Source organism: Salvelinus sp. IW2-2015, linkage group LG6.2, assembly GCF_002910315.2.
Source record: "Salvelinus sp. IW2-2015 linkage group LG6.2, ASM291031v2, whole genome shotgun sequence".
Taxonomy (NCBI): Eukaryota; Metazoa; Chordata; class Actinopteri; order Salmoniformes; family Salmonidae; genus Salvelinus; species Salvelinus sp. IW2-2015.
Window position 1 is genome coordinate 13,009,266 of NC_036846.1, and position 18,740 is coordinate 13,028,005.

Genomic DNA, 18,740 nt, shown 5'->3' on the forward strand with positions numbered 1-18,740 from the left:
ATGGGTCTCTGTTAAGGCTATGTAGATATTCCCCAAAAAATCGTACGTTTCCAGCTGCAATAGTCATTTACAACATTACAATGTCTACAATGTATTTCTGATCCATTTGAGGTTATTTTAATGCGACAAAATGGGCTTTTCTTTTCAAAAACAAGGACATTTCTAAGTGACCCCAAACTATTGAAATAGTAGTGTATATTACTAGGCAGTGTCAGAGTAAGGCCCCAAAAAAATTCAAAAACTCCAGTCACCCAAGTCATAGACTGTTCTCTCTGCTAACGCACGGCAAGCAGTACCGGAGCGCCAAGTCTAGGTCCAAAAGGGTCCTTAACAGCTTCTACTCCCAAGCCATAAGACTGCTGAACAATTCATCAAAAGGGCCACACAGACTATTTCAATTAACACCCCCCCCCCCTCTGTTTTTGCTGCTACTCGCTGTTTATTATCTATGCATAGTCACTTTACCCCTACCTACAATGTACAAATTACCTCGATACCCCTGTATAGAGCCTTGTTATTGTTTATTTTTATTGTGTTACATTACATTTTTTTAACTTTAGTTTATTAGTAAATATTTTCTTAACTCTATTCTTGACTGCATTGTTTGGTTAAGGGCTTTGTAAGTAAGCATTTCACATTAAGGTCTACACCTGTTGTATTTGGCGCATGTGACTTTTAAAAATGTGATGTGCATGTCAAAAATTATTATGCACTGCTTATGAATTGATTATGTAAGGGTTATGAATGTGCTATGTATGGGTTATGAATATGTCATTGCATGGGTATGAATGTGGTTATGTATGGGTTAATAATGTCCTTATTTCTAACCATCCTCCAATATTGAAAATGTATGTATATTAAAGAATGTATATTTAATAATGTATGTTAAATCATGTATAATTAATCATGCATATGAACACTGCAATGTCTACCGACAGACCTCTTACTGGCCATTGTCCATTCACAGACCTAAAACGTAAAAACATGACATATAATACAGCCAACAAAACTTTCAACCCTGTCGGCTCACCACCAAGCGAAGTAGACAAACAGCACAAAAGATTAGAACGGATTGAAGTCCAAGACCTCAATAATAGAGTCGGCAAAAACATTGACTAGAGACTCCATGTGCCCTAAGATCACAATCAAGGGCTATTGTAAGCAGCCTTATCAGACGTTTCCAAGGGATAGGGTATTTAAATAGGCCTTATGCACAACACCATATCCTTGGCATCAATTCACAACTCCCCAATGCCCCCAGATGGTTTTGCCTGGCAAATCTAAAAGCCTTCAAAGCCTTAGTATATTGTTGATGTTTAGTGCCCTGGGACTCCTGTTTTCTGCTATGAGGTACACTGACTGCATATTGGTTTGGGGAGTTGTGGTGCACACCCACAATGGATCGATCTTGGCTGAGGCTACGGAGTTATTTAGCATGAAAAGCTATCAGTAGGTGTGCTTGATTGAGTTTAATCTGTCCAAAGTGGGCAGGGTTTGTGCATTCCATTGGACCTAAAGGGTGAGAGTACGCCTACCTATCACACCGTGGAAGTTCAATCTTGTTCAATTTAGTGCACGTGGGCAATTTGTATATGTGTTATGTGTGTGGGTTTGGTGTGTCAGTGTAGTGTGTTTGAGTGAGTGTTTGTATACAATGACCTCCAAAAGTATTGGGACAGTGACACGGTATTGGCTTAAATTATACAATGACTATGAGGTTAAAGTGCAGACTGTCAGCTTTCATTTGAGGGTATTTTTTATCAATAGCTGGTGAACCGTTTAAAAATTACAGCACTTTTTGCACAGTCCCTAAAATTTGCCCCAAAATTATTGGGGCAAATTCACTTACAGTACCAGTCAAAAGTTTGGACACACCTACTATGAGGGTTTTTCTTTATTTTTACTATTTCTACATTGTAGAATAATAGTGAAGACATCAAACTATGAAATAACACAAATGGAATCATGTATAACCAAACATTTTTATATTCGAGATTCTTCAAAGTATCCACCCTTTGCCTTGATGAGAGCATTGCACACTCTTAGCATTCTCTCAACCAGTTTCATGAGGTAGTCACCTGAATGCACTTCAATTAACAGGTGTGCCTTGTTAAAAGTTCATTTGTGGAATTTCTTTCCTTCTTAATGCGTTGTAGCCAATCAGTTGTGTTGTGACAAGGTAGGGGTGGTATACAGAAGATAGCCCTATTTGGTCAAATACCAAGTCCATATTATGGCAAGACAGCTCAAATAAGCAAATAGAATGAAAGTCCATCATTACTTTCAGACATGAAGGTCAGTCAATCCGGAAAATGTCAAGAACTTTCAATGTTTCTTCAAGTGCAGTCGCAAAAACCATCAATCTCTATGATGAAACTGTCTCTCATGAGGACCGCCACAGGAAAGGAAGACCCAGAGTTACGTCTGCTGCAGAGGACAAGTTCATTAGAGTTACCAGCCTCAGAAATTGCAGCTCAAATAAATGCTTCACAGAGTTCAAGTAACAGACACATCTCAACATCAACTGTTCAGAGGATTCTGTGTGAATCAGGCCTTCATGGTCGAATTGCTGCAAAGAACCATGACTAAAGGACACCAATAAGAAGAATATACTAGCTTGGGCCAAGAAACACGAGCAATGGACATTAGCCGGTGGGAATCTGTTCTTTGGTCTGATGAGTCCAAATTTGACTATACTGTATAAGTGTCTGAAAGTAGTCAAAAGCTTAGATTTGGTCCCATATTCTAGCACGCAATGACTACATCAAGCGTGTGACTCTACAAACTTGTTGGATGCATTTTCTGTTTGTTTTGGTTGTGTTTCAGATTATTTTGTGCCCAATAGAAATGAATGATAAATAATATATTGTGTCATTCTTTTGTAACTTTTTTTGTAAATAAATATAATATGTTTCAAAACATTTCTACATTAATGTGCATGCTACCATGATTATGGATAGTCCTGAATGAATCGTGGATAATGATGAGTGAGAAAGTTACAGATGCACAAATATCATACCCCCAAGACATTCTAACCTCTCACAATTACAATAAAATCGGAGGATAGCATTCACTAACCTGTGCTAGTTGTGAATTCCAAACTGTAACTAGCTAGATCACTTGGCGTGTGCTGCACAACAGTGAGAGACTCACAAGGCTCCGGTCTCTCGTCGTTGTGGCTTGTAAACAAACGTGACTGAGGACTACCACTAAGCTTCATAATGGAAATTGTGGTGACAGGTGACATGAAGAACCCAATCTGCTTTATCTCCTAACGTATTGCACAAGTTGACTGCAGGTATTTACTTAAAAAGTAACTACAATTTTCGCATTTATTTAAAAAACGTATAATAAATAGTTCAACAGTAATGACGGTATTGAAAAACCATCCCATGGATATTTCCAAATACCCCGGTATACACCCCAAGCCTAGTTAATTCTGCATTTCACTTAAAGGAGAGATCAAGGGAGTTCACTAAGTGAAACTTTTGCTTGTGGAGACACCAGAGCTTTCACAAAAACAAATAAAAGCTTTTTAATCTAGCAAGTACTCCTGATAGTCATTATTTTTTATTAGCATGGCGTCATGAATGAGCAAGAACTAGTTAATACTGGGGCGTAAAGGCACATCATAGTTAGGCCATAGGGATGTATCCAAACCGAAATATGTCATGGGCAATTACACCGTAACAGAGTGATGCTGAGACTCAGATTCATCACTTTAAAATTTATGCCATAGAAAAACAAATTACTACAAAGTTAAATGAATCAACTCTATGCATAAGGATACACATTTATTTGAGTAACAGTGCAAATGCAAATTTGGCTAACAGATTGATGACACCAACAGCACAAACCATCATTCTGTTACCAAACTTTGCATATGCACTGTTCTTCAAGTATGGTTTACTTTGCAATCATTGGTTTTGTTTGACATACATTTGAAAGTGAAAAATCTGAGTCTCAGCATTACTTGTTACCGTGGAATTTCCCTTATGCACACATATTAGGCCACGTACTGTAATGTCTGGACTGTAATAATCCACCTCTGAGATACATCAAAAATATACAGCTGGGATCAAATTAGGTTTAATAAAACATGTATTTTTGTTTCTTTTCAGAAACTTCTACATCTAAGAGATCAAGATGTTTGGCTTTCTGAACATTAAACCTCGTTTTTCAACCACTCCACAAATTTCTTGTTAATAAACTATAGTTTTAGCAAGTCGGTTAGGACATCTAATTTGTGCATGACACAAGTAATTTTTCAAACAATTGTTACAGACAGATTATTTCACTTATAATTCATTGTATCACAATTCCAGTGGGTCAGAAGTTTACATCACTAAGTTGACTATGCCTTTAAACAGCTTGGAAATTCCATAAAATTATGTCATGGCTTTAGAAGCTTCTTATAGGCTAATTGACATAATTTGAGTCAATTGGAGGTGTACCTGTGGATGTATTTCAAGGCCTACCTTCAAACTCAGTGCCTCTTTGCTTGACATTATGGGAAAATCTAAAGAAATCAGCCAAGACCTCAGAAAAACAATTGTAGACCTCCACAAGTCTGGTTCATCCTTGGGAGCAATTTCCAAGCACCTGAAGGTACCACATTCATCGGTACAAACAATAGTACGCAAGTATAAACACCATGGGACCACGCAGCCGTCATACGCTCAGGAAGGAGACGCGTTCTGTTTCCTAGAGATGAACATACTTTGGTGCGAAAAGTGCAAATCAATCCAGAACAACAGCAAAGGACCTTGTGAAGATGCTGGAGGAAACAGGTACAAAAGTATCTATATCCACAGTAAAACGAGTCCTAAATCGATATAACCTGAAAGGCCACTCAGCAAGGAAGAAGCCACTGCTCCAAAACTGCCATAAAAAAGCCAGACTACGGTTTGCAATGCACATGTGGACAAAGATTGTACTTTTTGGAGAAATGTCCTCTGGTCTGATGAAACAAAAATGTAACTGTTTGGCCATAATGACCATAGTTATCTTTGAGGAAAAAGGGGATGCTTGCAAGCCGAAAACACCATCCCAACCGTGAAGCCCGGGGGTGGCAGCATCATGTTGTGGGGGTGCTTTGCTGCAGGAGGGACTGGTGCACTTCACAAAATAGATGGAATCATGAGGTAGGACAATTATTTGGATATATTTAAGCAACATCTCAAGACATCAGTCAGGAAGTTAAAGCTTGGTCGCAAATGGGTCTTCCAAATGACCCCAAGCATACTTCCAAAGTTGTGGCAAAATGGCTTAAGGACAACAATATCAAGGTATTGGAGTGGCCATCACAAAGCCCTGACCTCAATCCTATAGAACATTTTTGGGCAGAACTGAAAAAGCGTGTTTGAGCAAGGAGGCCTACAAACCTGACTCAGTTACACCAGCTCTGTCAGGAGGAATGGGCCAAAATTCACCCAACTTATTTGGGAAGCTTGTGGAAGGTTACCCGAAACGTTTGGCCCAAGTTAAACAATGTTAAGGCAATGCTACCAAATACTAATTGAGTGTATGTAAACTTCTGACCCACTGGGAATCTGATGAAAGAAATCAAATCTGAAATAAATCATTTTCTCTACTATTATTCTGACATTTCACATGCTTAAAATAAAGTGGTGATCCTAACTGACCCAAGACAGGGAATTTTTACGAGGATTAAGTGTCAGGAATTGTGAAAAACTGAGTTTAAATGTATTTGGGTAAGGTGTATGTTAACTTCCGACTTCAACTGTAAATTCTGATTACTTTCGTGTTTTTTAGCACCCTTTCAGGCAGATCTTGGTGGACCTATTACAACTAGGGCTAGCGAACGCAACTCGCGAGACTGTTAACATCCTTAAATCCCGGAGACCTCCTGCTTGGCACTTGGCTTCCTCTACCTCTCCAACTTGGTAATGTGCCAGTCTTCTGTATCAAGTTAAGCTTCGGTGTATCAGCAGCTTGTGACTGAGTCTCGGTGAGTGTCCGTCAAAAGCGCATGGTCCAAATCAATCTTGCTCTGCATATGTCGACTCTTTGTTGCTGACAAGTGCTGGATCAGTGAACGCGCCCCACCTGCTTTTCTGAAGGCGGGGGGCGCTGATCCGAGGCGAGGGGGGAGGGGGTGATGCTCGGGAGTTAAACGACTGTCTTTAGATTCACTCTCAAACACTGACACTCTCGCACACACACACACACACCCACACACACATGCATGCACACTGACTCTCTCACACACACACACACCGACACTGACATACCTGATGTGATTAATGATGAGGCTAGCGGCAGGAATGAAGAAATCATCCACCCTATCAAAGCGTCTGCCGACTGGCTGGGTGTGGACGGTATGGTGGGACACACTCCGCTGGCCTGATTGATCACCTAGCACCACACCAGGAGAGAGGGAGGGAGGGGAAAGGAGGAAAAGAGGGGGGAGATATTTAACATGAGCCACATTAATTATTCACTGTGTTGCCTCCTGTATCGCCTCTGACACAAACTCACACTGGTAGGAGAGGCTGTGTGTGTGTGTGTGTGTGTGTGTGTGTTGTTGTGTGTGTGTGTGTGTGTGTGTGTGTGTGTGTGTGTGTGTGTGGTGTGTGTGTGTGTGTGTGTGTGTGTGTGTGTGTGTGTGTGTGTGTGTGTGTGTGTGTGTGTGTGTGTGTGTGTGCGCACAGGCAGGCTAGTCTTAATTATGCCTCAATGCACTAGAGAGACTGGCAACTCCTAACAACCCAGCAGCAGTGCTGGCTAATAACTTGTATGAGCTGCAAACAGAAAATGCCACTGGAACTGTGCCATCTGGGAAAGGGTTGTTGACAAAACTTGGATTGACAGTTGAGAATGTGTCCCAATGGAAGAATAGTAATTATTAGAAGGCACATCAATTGTAGGCACATCACAATGATTTGACACCCTCTCATAACATGTATATATGTATTGTCAATTAACAGTGAGTTAACCACACACACACACACACACACACACACACACACACACACACACACACACACACACACACACACACACACACACACACACACACACACACACACACACACACACACACACACACACACACACACCACCACACACACACACACACACACACACACAGCCTCTCCTACCAGTGTGAGTTTGTGTATAGCACAACAGTGAGTTACACTGTTAATTGTAATTGTATACTTTAGTATCAAGAAAGTATCAAAACCAACACAACACTCCTCTATGTATTGTATTTTGGTGTGATATCAAACAGTTACCTGCAGAGTGGGGAAGTTCCTCTCCATGTCTCCCCAGCTGAGGACCCACACCTGGTCGTGGGATTTGTCATAGTGCAGCTTCACTGGGTAAGGGTCGGTGCTCACCGTCTGAAAGCACACACAAGAATAAACCTCATATAGCACAGCTCTTAATCAGTCTCATCACGCTTTAGATTTCCTGGCGTGCCAGGTGGACTTTTGGGAATTTTGCATTGGTTTCATCAAGCCAGGCGAGCTTCAATCAAGCACAGCTTGGTACAAGCACAACTATTTGAAGCCATGACTGCACTTAAGAGCAACTCAGGACAATTCAACACCGTTTTTGAACAGATATACATTTGACGGTCAGCACAGCCCAAATTCAATGCACAGCACTTGCTAATGCATTGGATTTGACAGGAAGAATCAAGTTTTCCTTTTTAACAAGACAGAAGGGAGGCTCGCCTTTTTTATGTATGAGGTGTTTGGAGGTGGAGCAGCATTTCAAATGGAGCGGTAACAGTGGCAATTGCTCTACAACAACAAAGAAATTGCTTTCAATCCGTATAAATTCCTTGACACCTGGCTATGATGTGTTCCAGTCGGCTCCGACGGATGAGACACGTCTGTGACAGCCGAGTGGCTCCCATGCATTACGTCCACTCGGGTGCAGATTGACAGTAGCCAACACACGATGAGAACAGAGAGAAAAACAACACAACGCTAGTTTGGTGCAAAAAGCTATAATTGTCGTTCTTTCTAGGAAATTAGAGCAGACACCAAAACAATCTCAATGGTATTTTTGTCCTTCCCGTAATGTCAAGTTTTCTCTACTATGAAATCGTAATGGAGCATTTTAACTGGCTGCTTCATGGTAAAGTGTATGGTATTACAGTGAGAGTAAACAAGTCGTGACGGGATATAGTCATACGAGGAGATATGAGAGAGATGTGTTGAGGGTGTAGTCATCAGAGGGAACAGGTGTGCACACAATGTTGTTGTTCTCTTCCCCTCCTGCCTCTGGAGGAGTGTTACTGCATCCAGAGTCACTTGTACCTACTCTGTGTCTGTGAGAGTGGCTATGCTATGAGTTATACAGAATAAATCAAGTATGCAGATTTTTTTATTGAAATACGTACTTTATAACTTTATAAAGTTTATGAATAATGCATACAATACAGTGGTACCAACTATGTAAGACACTTCTCACCACACTATTTAAAGATACACCTATCCAGTCAATTTAAAGCTACACATAGTAGGTTAATTTAAAGCTACACCTAGCCAGTCAATTTAAAGTACAACTACATTTTCAAAGTGAAAAGAGAAAGTGAGTAACAAATGGAGACAACGCCATTTTTCTTTCCTCGGTAGAGCTGAGCGACGATCAGGTGGCTAATTAGCATTAGCTCATCTAAAGTAATGAAGCCAAAGCGCCAAGTGACCCAATAATGAGCCTGAGACGGTCGCAACAACCTGACTACCGGTGGGCCCTGGGGAGTCTTCTGCAGCAGAAATTGGGCACTTTCTGGTCCCCTTCCAGAGTCCTTTTACTCTGAGACACACACACCTTTTTAAGCCGGAACGTACACAACCTGCTTAAGGCACCCTCCTACTGTAAGAACATTGGAATCCTTTTCGTTCAGTCATAATAATTCCATGCAATGATAGGCTGACATTTTTTTTTTGGGGGGGGGGGGGGGCCGGGAACGAGTGGTTGATAGGGTCAGCAATGATGTTAGAGGTAAAACAATAGGTGGGTAAACGTTGATTGACGTTTACAGTGAATAAAGTAACACTCCCTATATTTTCAATGCATTTTTCCACAATAGGTGTGTAAACACTTATGCTAGATAAAAAAAGTTGTGTAAACATCCTTTATGTGCATTTACCCTCCACTGACCACTGATGGTCAGGTTATATACACTAGTTGTAAAAGGATGTAAAAACATTTGAGCCTTTATTTAACTAGGCAAGTCAGTTAAGAACAAATTCTTATTTACAATGACAGCCTACTGGGGAATAGTGGGTTAACTGCCTTGTTCAGGGGCAGAACGACAGTTTTTACCTTGTCAGTTCAGGGATTCGATCCAGCAACCTATCGGTTACTGGCCCAATGCTCTAACCACTAGGCTACCTGCCGCCCCATGTAACATAATCAATTGTACCTATCTGAGCACTGGCACCAGCTTTCACTGGTTTAAGATTTTTTTTTTAAAGGCACACATATTTTGGTAAGGTTACGGAAAGGGCATTCAAACAATGAAACCCAAATCTTTATCACAAAAAAATAACTGAGTTCCTAAATGTAGGACAGTGCATTTGTATCAAAATGAATTCTGACTCAACTGACGCTTTGTGAAAAAGGCTGTGTCCTTCCATTGACCAGAATAGCTAGCTTTTGGGCTACATTTTTGTCAGTTATTGTGAAAAGTGTAACCCTCGCTGAAACATCAACTTCGTAATTTTTTCAATGATGTTTGGAAACAATATTAAAAACAACAGAAAAACACATTTGCATTGAAAGTGTGGAACAAATATTCAAGGTCCTTTTGACTCAAGGCTTCCTCTATAAATGCTTTGAATGCCATGGAAATGGGCACATTGGAGTGAGGAGAATGCGCACAGATATGAAAAAGGCACAATAACACATTTTTATAACAATACAACATTACAGCCATTGCTTTGTAGCCAATTGTTGTTCCGTCTGACATCTGAGGGACTTCCTAATATGGATGCCATATTTTTGGTTTGCTATTGTGTTTACTACATAACACTCCACAGCAGACCCTGTCCAAAGATGAAGGTAATGTTGATTATTACATTTTTGGGGCCCAAAATTACCTGGACAGCCTTCTGAGCTGTGATGTCGACCACAAGCACCCTGGCCAAGGTTGGCTGTGTAACATAAATAAATTTGTCCTTCACGTTGACCGCCGATGACCACACACACTTCTGCTCGGCCTCCCCCGCTGACTTGGGGCAAACCTCAGCCTGAAAATAAAACAAACACACACCCACACACAGTTAATACTGTACATATATCGTGCAACATTGATAAAGATGACAAGTTATCTTTATCTTCTTTCATCCCCCTGAAGCTAGGACAACAGAGTGCTGGATAAGAGCGTCTGCTAAGTTACTAAAATGTTAATTATTTTATCAGCCATCCCCAAGTCCAAGCCTCTCTTATCACAACAGCAATACACACACATTCACACAGTTTGCTGTGTTCTGGTATGTTATGCAAGAACCAACATCTCCCATCTCCTTACCGCCTGTGTGCAAGCCACCACAGTCCCTATATCCACCCCCCTCAACCTGGCTAAATTTGGCATGCTGTGCACGTGTGGACTGAGCTGTGCAGGCTCTGTCCTTCTATCCTCTGCTCTGTCCCTGTGTCCTCTCCCTGTCCTCTCCCGTGGCCTGTGAGCCCAGCTCAGCCCCAGCGTCTGTTCTCTGTTCTGGGATGTGGGAGGATTTGTTTGAGGCATCATGGCCCGGTTTGGGCCACGCAGTCGCATCCTACTGTCACAGAGGGGGATTTCTCTGACAGGTGTCACACATCGCCACGGGCCCAATCCCCTCAGTAAACCCAAGATTTGACGTCCAGCAGAGAGTGTGAATGGCGGAGTGGGTGTGTGTGTGGCCRTTGGTTTGTGTGTGGGTACTACTGGGCAGAGAGGATGACTTTCAGAGCGAGGTGAAGATGGTGTCCTGTTGATTTGCCAATATACCATTCCAATACTACACACATCAAATCAAATTTTATTTGTCACATACACATGGTTAGCAGATTTTAATGCCAGTGTAGTCTGCACAACTACCAAATACACACAAATCTAAAGGGGTGAATGAGAATATGTACATGTAAGTATATGGATGAGCGATGGACCGAGCGACATAGGCAAGGTGCAATAGATGGTATAAAATACAGTATATACATGTGATATGAGTAATGTAAGATGTGTAAACATTATTAAAGTGGCCTTACTTAGAGTGCATTGTATAAAGTGACTAGTGATCCATTTATTAGAGTGGCCAGTGATTGGGTCTCAATGTAGGCAGCAGCCTCTCTGAGTTAGTGATTGCTGTTTAGCAGTCTGATAGAGATAGAAGCTGTCTCTCGGTCCCAGCTTTGATGCACCTGTACTGACCTCGCCTTCTGGATGGTAGCGGTGTGAACAGGCAGTGGCTCGGGTGTTTGATGTCCTTGATGATCTTTTTGGCCTTCCTGTGACATCGGGTGCTGTAGGTGTCATGGAGGGCAAGTAGTTTGCCCCCGGTGCTGCGTTGTGCAGACCACACCACCCTCTGGAGAGCCTTGCGGTTGAGGGCGGTGCAGTCGCCGTACCAGGCTATGATACAGCCCGACAGGATGCTCTCAATTGTGTATCTGTAAAAGTTTGTCAGGGTTTTGGGCGACAAGCCAAATTTCTTCAGCCTTCTGAGGTTGAAGAGGCGCTGTTGCGTCTTCTTCACCACACTGTCTGTGTGGATGGACCATTTCAGTTTGTCTGTGATGTGTATGCCGAGGAACTTAAAACTTTCCACCTTCTCCACTGTTGTCCCTTCGATGTGGATAAGGGGGTGCTCCCGCTGCTGTTTCCTGAAGCCCACGATCATCTCCTTTGTTTTGTTGACATTGAGTGAGAGGTCATTTTCCTGCACTCACCTCCTCCCTGTAGGCCATGGGTGTCAAACTCTGGGTAATTATATTTGGCCCGCGAGACAATACCAAATTACTACTAGAGCTGGCCCGCCGGTATTATACAGCGCATTCACCGCTAATACTACGAATCCCATAATGCTCTGCTGTTGTTTTCGCGCGCCAATCAGGACAGGACCCAGAAACGCCCTCTCCTCTGTGACAGTAGTCATAGCAACATAGACGCTACAACTGTCAGCTGTGGGCGCCGCACAGTTTCCACGGTTCATCCCTGACACAATGCCTCAGCTCCGCACCCAAGCTGCTCAGATGCTCTCCATGTTCGGCAGCACTTATCTATGCGAGCAACTTTTCTCCTCGATGAAGATGACCAAAACAACTCACAGGAGACGTCTGACTGATGAACACCTTCGCTCGATACTGAGGATTTCTTCAGCTCAGAGCCTGAGCCCAGACATTGATGAACTAGCATCCAAGAAGAGATGCCAGGTATCTGGCTTGGGCACATCAGATTAGATCAGTGTGCAATAATTAACGTTTTCTTTGTGCACTTTTTCTTGCTACAAGGCATGGGCTTGAATTGTTGATTGATTTATTATCATTTTATTTGTAAAATGATTAGCCAGTGGAAAAAGTTTATTTTGGTATTTAAATCAGAAGGCTGCAAATAGAAAAGAGGCATACGATTTTTATTTAAATTTTATTTATTTAATAAATGAATRCCATTGATGTGTTTTTTCATTTGAAATTCGATTTTGCATGTCTCCACTATTAAATTATATATTGTATGGTAATAAGCGATGCTTGTTCCATATTCAATGTTAAAGCAAAACTTGTTTGGGTCCATATTAAAAGGTTCATTTGTTCAATGTTGGCCCGCGACTTTGTTCAGGTTTTACATTTTGGCCCACTGGGTATTTGAGTTTGACACCCCTGCTGTAGGCTGTCTCGTTGTTGTTGGTAATCAAGCCCACTACTGTTGTGTCGTCTGCTAGCTTGATGATTGAGTTGGAGGCGTGCAAGGCCACGCAGTCGTTGGTGAACAGGGAGTACAGAAGGGGGCTGAGCACGCACCCTTGTGGGGCCCCAATTTTGAGGGTCAGCGAAGTGGAGATGTTGTTTCCTACTTTCACCACCTGTGGGCGGCCAGTCAGAAAGTCCAGGACCCAATAACAGAGGGCGGGGTTGAGACCCAGGGCCTCCAGCTTGATGATGAGCTTGGAGGGTACTATGGTGTTGAATGCTGAGCTGTAGTCAATSAACAGCATTCTTACATAGGTATTCCTTTTGTCCAGATGGGATAGGGCAGTGTGTAGTGTGATGACGATTGCATCGTCTGTGGACCTGTTGGGGCGGTATGCAAACTGAAACGGGTCTAGGGTAGCCGTTAAGGTGGAGGGGATATGATCCTTGACTACAGTGCCTTGCAAAAGTATTCATCCACCTTATCGTTTTTCCTATTTTATTGCATTACCRCCTGTAATTTAAATGGATTTCTATTTGGATTTCATGTAATGGACATACACAAAATTGTCCAAATTGGTGAAATGACAAAAATAAAAAAATAAAAATAACTTGTTTCAAAAAATTACAATTAAAAAAAAAAAGAAAAGTTGTTTGTGCATGTTTTCTTCCCTTTGCTATGAAGCACCTAAATAAGATCTGGTGCAACCAATTACCTTCAGAAGTCAGATAATTAGTTAACTTAAGTCCACCTGTGTGCAATCTAAGTTTCACATGATCTGTCACATGATCTCAGTATATATACACCTGTTCTGAAAGGCCCCAGTGTCTGCAACACCAAGGGGCACCACCAAGCAAGTGGCACCATGAAGACCAAGGAGCTCTCCAAACAGGTCAGGGACAAAGTTGTGGAGAAGTACAGATCAGGGTTGGGTTCTAAAAAAATATCTGAAACTTTGAACATCCCACAGAGCACCATTAAATCCATTATTAAAAAATGGAAAGAATATGGCACTACAACAAACCTGCCAAGAGAGGGCCGCCCACCAAAACACAAGGACCAGGCAAGGAGGGCATTAATCAGAGAGGCAACAAAGAGACCAAAGATAACCCCGAAGGAGCTGCAAAGTAACTGTGCATAGGACCACTTTAAGCCGTACACTCCACAGAGCTGGGCTTTACGGAAGAGTGTCCAGAGAAATTGCTTAAAGAAAAAAATAAGTAAACACGTTTGGTGTTTGCCAAAAAACATGTGGGAGACTACCCAAACATACAGAAGAAGGTACTCTGGTCAGCTTTTTGGCCATCAAGGAAAACCCTATGTCTGGCGAAAACCCAACACCTCTCATCACCCCGAGAACAACATCCCCTCAGTGAAGCATGATGGTAGCAGATTGGGGATTTTTTCATCGGCAGGGACTGGGAAACTGGTCAGAATTGAAGGAATGATGGATGGCTCTAAATACAGGGAAATTCTTGAGGGAAACATGTTTCAGTCTTCCAGAGATTTGAAACTGGGACGGAGGTTCACCTTCCTGCAGGACAATGACCCTAAGTATACTGCTAAAGCGACACTCGAGTGGATTAAGGGGAAACATTTACATGTCTTGGAATGGCCTAGTCAAAGCCCAGACCTCAATCCAATTGAGAATCTGTGATATGACCTAAAGACTGCTGTACACCAGCGGAACCCATCCAACTTGAAGGAACTGGAGCAGTTTTGCCTTGAAGAATGGCCAAAAATCACAGTGGCTAGATGTGCCAAGTTTATAGAGACATACCCCAAGAGACTTGCAGCTGTAATTACTGCAAAAGGTGGCTCTACAAAGTATTGACTTTGGGAGGGTGAATAGTTATGCACGCTCAAGTTTTCAGTTTTGTTGTATTTTTTGTTGTTTGTTTCACAATAAAAAATATTTTGCATCTTCAAAGTTACACAAAGCATGTTGTGTAAATCAAATCTATTTTAATTCCAGGTTGTAAGGCAACAAAATAGGAAAAATGCCAAGGGGGTGAATACTTTCGCAAGGCACTGTAGTCTCTCAAAGCACTTCATGATGACAGAAGTGAGTGCTACGGGGTGATAGTCATTTAGTTCAGTTATCTTTGCCTTCTTGGGTACAGGAACAATGGTAGAAATCTTGAAGCATGTGGGGACAACAGATTGGGATAGGGAGTGATTGAATATGTACGTAAACACACCAGCCAGCTGGTCTGTGCTTGCTTTGAGGATGCAGCTAGGGATGCCGTCTGGGCCAGCATCCTTGCGAGGGTTAACACGTTTAAATGTTTTACTCACGTCAGCCACGGAGAGCTCAGATCTACATACAGTAGGTCTTAGCTCAAGTGCTTATGTTCACGTGGGTGCTCATGTTTATGTAATCAGATGACAAATCAAACTTTATTTGTCACATGCGCCGAATACAACAAGTGTAGACCTTAACATGAAATGCTTACTTACAAGCCCTTAAAACTTCTTGTCAATAGGGGGGCGCTGTTTTCACTTTGGAAAAAATCGTGCCCAAATTAAACGGCCTCGTACTCTGTTCTAGATCATACAATATGCATATTATTATTACTATTGGATAGAAAACATTCAGAAGTTTCTAAAACTGTTTGAATTATATCTATGAGTAAAACAGAACTCATTTGGCAGCAAACTTCCATACAGGAAGTGAAAAATCTGAAAACGAGGCTCTGTTTCAGGGCCTGCCTATTCAACTGGCTTTTATTTATCGGTATGTATGCACTTCATACGCCTTCCACTAGATGTCAACAGGCAGTGGAAGGTTGAATGGGGTGTCTAGCTTGATCTGAGGCCGAATAAGAGCTTTTGGAGTGGCAGGGCCGGTATTTTGTTTGTTGTCGACGGCGCGCGGGGGACCTCGACATTGTCTTCTGAAGAGCGTTCGGTATACACGGCGAATTGCTCCGGCTCTGATTTTATTTGATACATATGAGAAAAACATCATAAAGTAGGATTTTTCAACCGAGTTGTATCAGTTTATTCAACGTTTATTGGGACTTTTGGAATTTTCCGTTCTTTGCGCCAAGAGTTGATGGGCATGTTCRCGCCACATGGCTAGCCAAGGTTGCTAATTCGACAGAAGAAATGGACATTCTAAAACCAAACAACGATTTATTCTGGACCAAGGACTCCTTGCACAACATTCTGATGGAAGCTCAGCAAAAGTAAGACACAATTTATGATGTTATTTCGTATTTCTGTGGAATATGTTGACCCTAACAGGGCGGAGAATATGTGAGCGCTGTCTCACAATAATGCATTTTGTATGTTGTAGTAAAGTTATTTAAAAAAATCTAACACAGCGGTTGCATTAAGAACCAGTGTATCTTTCATTTGCTGTACAACATGTATTTTTTAGTAAAGTTTATGATGAGTTCTTTGATTAGATTAGGTGACTGTCCAAAATATCTCCGGAGATTTTGGTGAATTGTTGCTACATATTCACAATGTATAACCACGATTTGCAGCTCWAAATATGTACATTTTCGAACAAAACATAAATGTATTGTATAACATGATGTTATAAGACTGTAATCTGATGAAGTTGTCCAAAGGTTAGTGATTAATTTTATATATTTTGCTGGTTTTTGCGAAAGCTACCTTTGCGGTGAATAAATAGCTTTGTGTGTTTGGCTATTGTGGTAAGCTAATATAATTCTATATTGTGTTTTCGCTGTAAAACACTTAAAAAATCGGAAATATTGGCTGGATTCACAAGATATTTATCTTTCATTTGCTGTACACCATGTATTTTTCATAAATGTTTTATGATGAGTATTTATGTATTTCACGTTGCTCTCTGTAATTATTCTGGCTGCTTTGGTGCTATTTGTGATGGTGGCTGCAATGTAAAACCAAGATTTGTAGCTATAAATATGCACATTTTCGAACAAAACATAAATGTATTGTATAACATGATGTTATAAGACTGTCATCTGATGAAGTTGTTCAAGGTTAGTGATTAATTTTATCTCTATTTGTGGGTTTTGTGAAGCCTACCTATGCGGTGGAAACATGGTGAAAATACGCCGTTGTGTGTTTGGCTATTGTGGTTAGCTAATATAAATACATATTGTGTTTTCGCTGTAAAACATTTAAAATATCGGAAATGATGGCTGGATTCACAAGATGTTTATCTTTCATTTGCTGTATTGGACTTGTGATTTCATGAAATTATATTATATGATATCCCTGTCCCGTTAGGCTAGGCTATGCTAGTCAGCTTTTTTGATGAGGATGCTCCCGGATCCGGGATGGGTATGAAGTAAAGGCTAACCAACAGTGCAGTTCAAGAAGAGTTAAGAAAATATTATATAAACTGAAGTAAAAAATAATAAAAAGTAACACAATAAAATAACAATAACAAGGCTATATACAGGGGCTACCGGTACCAAGTCAACATGCGGGGGTACAGGTTAGTCTAAGTAATTTGTACATTTAGGTAGGGGTGAAGTGACTATGCATAGACAAACAGCGAGTAGCAGCAGTGTACAAAACAAATGGGGGGGGGTGTCAATGTAAATAGTCCGGTGGCCACTTCATTAATTGTTCAGCAGTCTTATGGCTTGGGGGTAGAAGCTGTTAAGGAGCCTTTTGGTCCTAGACTTGGTGCTCTGGTATCGCTTGCCATGCGGTAGCAGAGAAAACAGTCTATGACTTGGGTGACTGGAGTCTGACAATTTTTGGGGCTTTCCTCTGACTCTGCATATTATACAGGTCCTGGATGGCARGAAGCTTGGCCCCAGTGATGTACTGGGCTGTACGCATTACCCTCTGTAGCGGTCAGATGCCGAGCAGTTGCCATACCAGGCGGTGATGCAACTGGTCAGGATGCTAACGATGGTGCAGCTGTAGAACTTTTTGAGGATCTAGGGACCCATGCTAAATCTTTTCAGTCTCCTGAGGGGGAAAAGGTGTTCTGGTGCCCTCTTCACGACTGTCTTGGTGTGTTCGGACCATGATAGTTTGTTGGTGATCCACTACAGCCCTTGTAGTCCACGATCAGCTCCTTTGTCTTGCTCTACATTGAGGGAGAGACTGTTGTCCTGGCACCACACTGCCAGGTGTATGACCTCCTCCCTAAAGGCTGTCTCATCGTTGTCGGTGATCAGGCCTACCACTGTTGTGTCGTCAGCAAACTTTTTAAAATAAAAAAATAAAACGAAAATGTAACCTTTATTTAACTAGGCAAGTCAGTTCTTAACTGACTTGCCTAGTTAAATGATGAGCTTTGTGGGCACTATGGTGTTGAATACTGAGCTGTAGTCAATGAACAGCATTCTCACATAGGTGTTCCTTTGTCCAGCTGGGAAAGGGCAGTGTGGAGTGCGATTGAGATTGCGCCGTCTGTGGATCTGTTGGGGCAGTATGCGAATTGGAGCGGGTCTAGGGTATCCGGGAGGATGCTGTTGATATGAGCCATGACCATCCTTTCAAAGTACCTCATTGCTAATGACGTGAGTGCTACAGGGTGGTAATCATTTAGGCAGGTTACCTCGACTCCCTTGGGCACAGGGACAAGTCCTAGTAATCCGTCTGACCCCGCTGCTTTGTGAATGTTGACCTGTTTAAAGGTCTTGCTCACATCGGCTACCGAGAGCGTTATCACACAGTCGTCCAGTCGTAACTGTTAGACCATTTACTTTCAATCACAGACTTGRCAGTCAACAAGATAAATGAAGATACATTTTCATGGACATGTTTGTGTTCAAAACTATTATAACCTCTGAGATTTAATCCRATTTCTAATTTCTGCCTCTATCAAATCAGAATCCATCTGGAGACTGAATACCTTAGAGACTACCTTAGAGACTCTACCTCTACCCTCCTGTAGACAACACTG

The 18,740-nt window shown here is 41.8% G+C and overlaps 1 protein-coding gene across 1 annotated transcript in view; it reads right to left on the reverse strand.

Moving 5' to 3' along the window:
* LOC111965841 (follistatin-like 5) overlaps positions 1-18,740 on the reverse strand; it is a 250,919-nt gene that overhangs the window by 14,643 nt on the left and 217,536 nt on the right. The window contains 2 exon segments of the mRNA XM_070444249.1: positions 7,260-7,367; positions 10,083-10,232. Of these exon segments, the coding sequence (XP_070300350.1) occupies positions 7,260-7,367; positions 10,083-10,232 (258 nt within the window).